The sequence below is a fragment of the Chlamydotis macqueenii genome, chromosome 1 (assembly GCF_036417535.1).
Source record: "Chlamydotis macqueenii isolate bChlMac1 chromosome 1, bChlMac1.mat, whole genome shotgun sequence".
In the NCBI taxonomy this organism is placed as follows: domain Eukaryota; kingdom Metazoa; phylum Chordata; class Aves; order Otidiformes; family Otididae; genus Chlamydotis; species Chlamydotis macqueenii.
In genome coordinates, this window is record NC_141556.1 from 198,409,185 (window position 1) to 198,416,598 (window position 7,414).

General features: G+C 41.4%; 1 protein-coding gene across 2 annotated transcripts in view; it reads right to left on the reverse strand.

The window, feature by feature from the left end:
* ATM (ATM serine/threonine kinase) overlaps positions 1-7,374 on the reverse strand; it is a 77,672-nt gene extending 70,298 nt beyond the window's left edge. Inside the window, exons 1-5 of one of the 2 annotated variants that reach the window (XM_086739561.1) lie at positions 6,914-7,191; positions 5,408-5,509; positions 5,210-5,322; positions 4,350-4,495; positions 3,802-3,966 (exon numbers count right to left, since the gene is read on the reverse strand). In XM_086739561.1, coding sequence (XP_086595687.1) covers positions 3,802-3,966; positions 4,350-4,495; positions 5,210-5,322; positions 5,408-5,479 — 496 coding nt within the window. In that variant the 5' untranslated portion in view covers positions 5,480-5,509; positions 6,914-7,191. Of the gene's footprint in view, positions 1-3,801; positions 3,967-4,335; positions 4,496-5,209; positions 5,323-5,407; positions 5,510-6,913; positions 7,192-7,251 lie in introns of those variants that run through there. The other variant, XM_086739562.1, reaches the window with a different exon arrangement.
* Positions 7,375-7,414: the final 40 nt, after the last annotated feature.

The following is a 7,414-nucleotide window of genomic DNA, read 5'->3' on the forward strand; positions in this document are numbered from 1 at the left end:
TTTCACATTCAACACCTTTTTTGGTTTATCTTTTTTCACTAATAAACAAATATCAAATACCTTTATTACTTGTAGAATGACACCCTTAGAGAAATCACTCTTCAGTCTTTCTTTCCCAGAGATAGGGGAATCTCACTGTACATTCCTAGTCCAGGACTTAGTTGATTGCAGCAGCTTGGGTAGTTCAGTCTAATGGATAGTTGTTGATTTGTTCTTTGCTGGCTCTTCCTTTTGGGACATAGCTAATGACATGTCATACCCATAGACTCTTTTTTTTTTCCAAATCCTGTATCATGTTTTTCCACAAGGTAGCTATCCAAATAGTCCTCCTTCATCTTTGCTAATTCCTGTTTCCACTGTGTAAGCCAGTCCCAGAGGGCTCTGGTCACCATTCAAGAGTCAGCACACAGGTAAAATCTGCGCTATTTCCTCTGTAATGCTGCATTAACAGCCAGTCTTATGGCTCGGGCTTCTGCGTATTGACTTGGCTGTCCTTCACCTTCATCAGCTTCTATTACTTGTTGGTCAGGATTCCAAACGACAGCTTTCCATCTTCGCCAATGGCCACCAATTAGGCAAGAACCGTTAGTGAACCGTGCAAATCACTAATCTTTTGAAAGCCTGTCATATTCCAGGGCTTCTTGAGCATGTGGTAATACCTTGGGTGACACCCCAAAAGTCACGATGTTTGGGCCAATCCACCAACTCCTCCAGTAGGCTAGGGCATCCCTGTTTCCCCTTATTAATCTATTCCAGGTCACACTACTTGTATGGAAAGTCAAAGGCACTTCTCCTTTCAGCTAACAGCGAAGTACCAGCAAGTGAGGCACCAGCAGCATTTCCAATTCCATTGCCACTACTTCAAATGCTGCCCATATTCCTTCATTGAAGCCCAGTATTTCTTCTTCTGACAGGGAATAGTTGGTAGCCTATAGCTGGATCTTACTGTTGCTCAGGTTGTCACTCAAATGAGCCCATTTTCCTTGTGACTCGGTACAGTGGGCTCACGAGTAGACTGTATCCAGGGATGTGCGTTTAAAATCTCACCATTCCAAGAAAAACTTGTGTTTCCTTTTTATTGATCAGCGGTGCCATTGCTGTGATGCTGTAAATCACATCAGTAGGAACGCAACAGCACCCATCTTGCCATTTGACACCAAGAAACTATTTCTTGCACACATCTTCTCACCTTATTTCTTTTGAGTTCAGCTCTTGCATTTAGTAAAAGTCCAGCTATCTCTTTGCTTTTGTTACACACCTCATGGGCAGTGTTTCCCAACACTACAATGTCACCAATGGACTGTAAGTGTTCTGGGGCACTGCTGTCTCCCAAAAGCTTTTGTACAAGACAGTGACAGGTGGGACTATGCTTCCATTCTGGTGGCAGAAGGTTCTAGCAATATCGTAGTCCTCTCCAGGTAAAGACAAACTGTGGTTTACAATCAGGGACCAGGAAAACAGAAAATAAAATGCATCAGCTGTGTCAATGGTTACATACTGGGTAGGGCTCTTTGCTTTGAGTCCCTACTGTAGTTCTAGTATACGTGGTACTGCAGTGTTCAAGGGTGATGTTACCTCATTCAAATATCAATTATCTCTGATTAATCTCCAGTCCCCATTGGATTTTCATACAAGCCTGATGGGACTGTCAAAGAGCGAATGGGTTGGAAGACCTACCCCATAACTTTCCAGTCCTTTTCTAAGACCATGTACAGGAGTGAGTAAATCTCTGTTGGTCCAACAACGTCACCAGTGCACTGAGTTGCAACCAGCAACCAGTTGCAACTAAAGCGATGTCTGTTGCAGCCCTGACAGAGTCAGGTAGTTGAGCAGAGGTGTCCTCGTTCATTTCTACAGTGGCAATACCAAACACCCACCGACGTCCTCACAGGTCCCTAGAATACCTATTCTTTAAAAAGTCAATGCCCAAGATGCAATAGTCACACGGTCGCATCACCAGTTCACAGGGCTTCCAGGTTCCTTTAGTCAGACTGAATTCAGCTTCTACTACACACAGCTCCCACCGGCCTCACTCAACTTCTTTGATGATGCAGTCAGTATATACCAATATGACAACTCCTCCTTGTAATTTTTAAGAGTGTGACCATCAACTTGCAGAAGCTCAGAACTTTCAGCAGATAGGAGTGCCTCATGAATAGGTATTTGCTTATCAAATTTAATTGCTTTGGGGCAACAGCTGGAATCCATGTTCTTACTTTCAACTCCTGTATCAGATCACTGATTTTATAAACAGAAAACAGACTTCTCCATTGTACTCCAAGAATGAAAAATAAGTATTAAAGTGTAATCGCTAAGAAAGGTTATGATAACCTTCACAAACCTCTTTTAATAAAAGCAACTTGTTCAATTTAATGGATTTAAGTCTGACTGCCTCTAGATTTATGGCCTTCATTTCTGTCTCACTTCAGTACTTAAATTCCACTGTGCCCCTTATGAGCTCATGTTAAATTTTTTTCTGTTACACGTCCAGCTTCCATCCATACACACACTCAGCTAATTTCCATATTCCTAAACTACCTGACTACCACACAGCAATTCCCATAGGCTGACACCGCTTTGTTTTCTACCCTCTTCATGACTGCTAGTCTCAGGCAGCTTTCCCATACAGTTCCAGCTTTCCCTTCAATCTTCAACTTCCAGTTCTATCTGCATGGCCAAATGGAATCAACTTCTCTAACTTCTGAGATCCCATACTCAGGCTCTCCAGTTACCCAACCACATCTCCCATCCTGAATGGTTCCAGTTCAGTTGCTCTGCTTTGCCAGCCTTCATCAGGTTTTTTGTCTCCCCTTTCACTCCCAGTATAACCAGACCCCTCTTCTGAGTTCTTCGCAGGTTTATTTCCATCCCGTAGTTAAGGAACTTTCTTCAAGCTACAGAGCAGAATATTTTCTTATAAAATGCTTTTCAGAAATCCAAACTCAGGACTTTAATGCACTACATTATGGAGATAAAGGTAATATTTCTACACTTTCTCCAGAACTGCACATGCAACACCCAACAAACTAGACTGTAAAACTTCTAATGACATTTTTTTCCCCAAATTACTGTTCTATTACATCAACAAATGAAAACAGGTGAGTTGAGAGCTTACTAAAGGCCAGATGATCCAAAATTCAAAAACATTCCCCTCTATGCTAAATAAGTTAACTGTCTTGAGTTAACTCTCAATCCTCTGAGAAGTGAAAAATTATGTTTGCAGTTCTACTCGGTTGAGGTTGCATGCTATACGATTACCCAACTTTTTAATCTGGTTTAATCTATCTAAATCTTAAGCTTTCTAGTTCTTTCTTTATATGCAATATGTGCATAAAACAACAGTGACTCAATGTTTTTTTAGGACCTTCATAAGCCAACAAAACTCAGATAATAAAATTTAATAGTAATACATAAACTATATCACAACTATACCAGCCCAATACCTAATAACTTGCACACACTGCACACCAACACCAGTTTCACTGAGGCTGTTTCCAGCACACGCATTCCATGGATTTGTTATACATGTTAAGCCCTGCGGAGACCATGCATACAAAACCTGATTTTATGTAAGTATATTCATTTCAGCAAGCAAAAGGAAAATAGTATGCAGAAAGAAATAAATAAATTCCTAACGTTTGCTGCTTTGTTTATTTCAACTGTAAGCCTTGAAGGCTAATACTATTTTACTCCATGTTTTGTGTAGTGCCTCACACAACAGGGCATCAAGCAAATTAAAATGCATCCAAACATGCTTCTGTAATAGGCAAAGATATTTGTCAGTAGGCTTAAAAATGTTACCTGTCCACTGCTGCTGGGATATCTCGCACCAGTATTTCCTTACTGAGAGGATATCTTTTAGAAGTATACTACTACAGTCAGATCCATAAGCAGCACAACTGGTTGGATCTCTTATAATTTCCATGACATAGATCAGAAGTTCCTGACATTTCAGTCTGGGTCCTCCTACATGAAGAAACAACGTGAAACTGTAATTAACTCAAAGTGTGGAATTAATTGTCAACGTTTAGTTTAAAAAAAAAAAAACAGCCCTACAGTTCAGAAAAGTTCTGTTAGGAACCATTTTCTTAAACAACTGTTTATAAGAAACAAATTACTTATGAGAGGATATATCAGTTACGTACACATTGGATAATTAGAAAAAGGCACTAAGAACATCAGCAAGGACAGAGAAGGAGCACAAAGGACTGATTCACATGAAGATATTTAAACTGTAAACACCTGGAAATGAGCACTCTATCTGGTAACTTACTTCAGACTAAAAATTTGGAAAGCAAAGCACAAAAACAAAACAAAACAGGAATTACGTATGAGTATAGATTACTGACTTTTATTAGCACATCTGATGAAATACTTGACCAAACTTCCAACTTCTTGCATCTTTTTCTGTCTAGTAGTTTGGGTTGAAGCAGATGCATTTGGTTTTGTCAGTTGCAGGTTTTTCATTTCTTTCTGGAAATACTTCTGCAAGACACTTCAAAAATAACAGAGATATTAATCAAGGATCTGCACATTTATGGTTAAAGTAAAATAACTAAATGTTGGTTTAGCTAGAATATCAGTGCTTGTTGTTCTGACAGTTCTAATTAACAAAGACTAGAACCAACTGAAATATATTACAGTCTAAGCATAATGGAAATAATCTGGAAAGGAACTGTTAGTTTTAAAGATAATCCAGAAGCAACTTGAACAGGAACCAAACATACCGTTTATCATTAGGAAAAAAAAGCAATGCTAAGTCTTTTTATTTATGCTGCAACATTATACAACAAAATAATAAATACTGTTCATTGTTTTTAGTGGGGAAAATCTTCAAGTCCTATTTCTCCATAATTTAAAATTAAAATATATATTAGATTTGAAATCTAAGAATAAATTAAACTTTTCACTGGCTTTGTCACTGTAGATTTTCTGACCTACTATTGGTTTTCAATTTAGCGTCTCTATTTCTGTATTCCTTTTATATATTTCTAATATATTATTGACCATCTCAAAAATAACACACAAAATTTGTCAAATACTTCCTAGGATATTTTTGGCACAGCTATGAAACAAGAACTATTCCAATACTGTCCAATTAAAAAACATAACAAAAAGCCAACCAGCTTAAAAATAGGCCAAATAAACAAATTAATGATGTTTCATGTAAGAAAACTGCAACCATTCACAAAGAAGAAAAAAGAGCTACCTAAATACAGCATCCCAGTTGAGTTGTTTTCCTTGTTTAGAATCAGAATTCCGGTCCAGCTGGAGAACTGTTTCAGAATCACGGAGAAGTCGCTTGAAATTGTCAATTTCCTTCTGAAAAGGTATTTCCAGGGAAAGAATGATTAATGATTCCCTTAACTGATAACTGAGGCACACACACCAAAAGAAAACTTGTTACCCTTCGCTCCACAGCTTTCTCATTTTCAAGGCGCCGACAACAAATGAGCAGATCATGTAATGCAAGACTCATTGTTCAGTTTAACAGAGGAGTCATTTGTGTCTGCAAACAGAAGAAAAGGATAAAATAGTAATTACTTTTCTTAACACAGAGCCAAGTCATATAGTCCAAAAATTGGGAATGCAATATATTGAAAATCCACTATCAAACAAAATCACAGTGTTATTTCACTGAAAAGCTCATTTGTCTCTGGGTTAGTCTTACTGGTCACAAGACTGAAGCAAAGCCTCACACCAAGAATGTGAACTATTCCCATAGGCCACAGCTGCAGACTGTAACTGCAGAGACCCCCTTCATGTAACTATGACTTCCTTTTTATGAGTGGTAACAGAGTAGTCTTGGTCAGACAATATGGAGTGAAATTATAGTAAGATTAAAATGACACGGAGCTGAATACATTCAGGCAAACAGCACCCACTTCCAGTAGCCAGCTGCTATCAGCAGCTGTCTTAACCTGATGCTGCCAGGAGAAGGTAGCACTTTGAAAACTCTTCCTCTCTCACATCCTACATTTTCATAGCTATCACACTGACAAATCCCTCTGGATTCAACACATCAAGGGATGCTCGAGTACCAACCATAAGAGGAAACCTTTTCATTCTGTGACCACTTAAAATTATGCCTCATCTCCTTTAACAGAAATTGGAATTAGCTAGACCTCGTCTTTCTGATTTACACAAAGTTATGCTGATGCAGATCACAACAATGACATTGTATACAGCTTCCATGCTTCTCCTTTTACCCCTTTAAAGCAGCCCCAAGAAAAACTCTGCCTGAAAAAGATCGAACAAGTTGGAAGCAACTCCAAGCATACGCTGCCACAGTTGCAATAAGCAACTGAGAACGGGCGTTCAGGATGCAGAGCGCTGCATCTTGAGCACCTACATGAGAATATTAAAATATCCACTTAAGAGTTGTAAAAACTTCAAATATCTTAACAGTATATTTATTTCCTTCAGCTTCAATGAAGATCAGGCTGGGACTAAGTATGATCAGAGTTATGGTGACCGATCAGGTGCATAGGAAAGGGAAAACGTGGTAAGTGTGAAGGCTGGCTGTACTGTACAACCGGACTCATTCACATGAAGTGCTCTCTGCTAACTTCCTGCTCCTGCTGAAAAACAAATAGAAAGGAGGAGGCAACTTTTTAAACAATAATGGCTTCTAAAATACTGATGGGCTGAAAAAATGGTTGACAAGGAACTGTGGCAACATGAGTTGTATGCTGTACGGAGTGGGTATCAAAGGGGAAGCAGTCAGTCCTCTCCTTTGCACTTCATGGTATTTCAATTGCCTCAGCAGTAGTGAAAAATTCCCAAGACTGAATCCATCTACTTTCTTTTACTAGTCACACAACTCTCTATCACGCTATGACTGTGCAACCCCTACTAAAATTACTTAGAGCAAAGAAGGAACACACCAAAAAAAACAAACAAAAAACCCAACCCAACAAAAACAGGCAGAGGTGTTTACTAAGGAGATGCAGAGACGCTCACGCAGAGGCGCCCGGGGCGATCCCAACTAACGGGCCCCACTCCGCCGCTCCTACGCGGCGAGCTCTGGCCCACCCACACCCACGATGCCGCCCCACGACAGGCGTGAAGCCCCTCAGGGGAATGCAGCCGGGGTCGCCGCCCGCCCGGGCCCCCCACCTCAGGCCAAGGGCCGGGCTCACCACCTCCCACCGGGGTTCGAGCCCGCGGGAAGGGAGGCGAAGGGAGGGAAGGCCGAGCCGCCACCGCGGCCCAGCCAGGGTCGGCAGGGGAGGGCAGGAGCGGGCCCACCTCCGAGCGGCGCGGCGGGCGGCGGGGGCCGGGCAGGGAGAAGGAGCGGCCCCCTCCCCGCGCTCCTCCCGGCGGCGCGGAGCGCAGCGCAGCGGCCCTCACGTGTGGCTGCGGGCAGACCTGGAAGCGGATGCGCGGCGGCGGCGGGTTCCGGCGGAAGGGG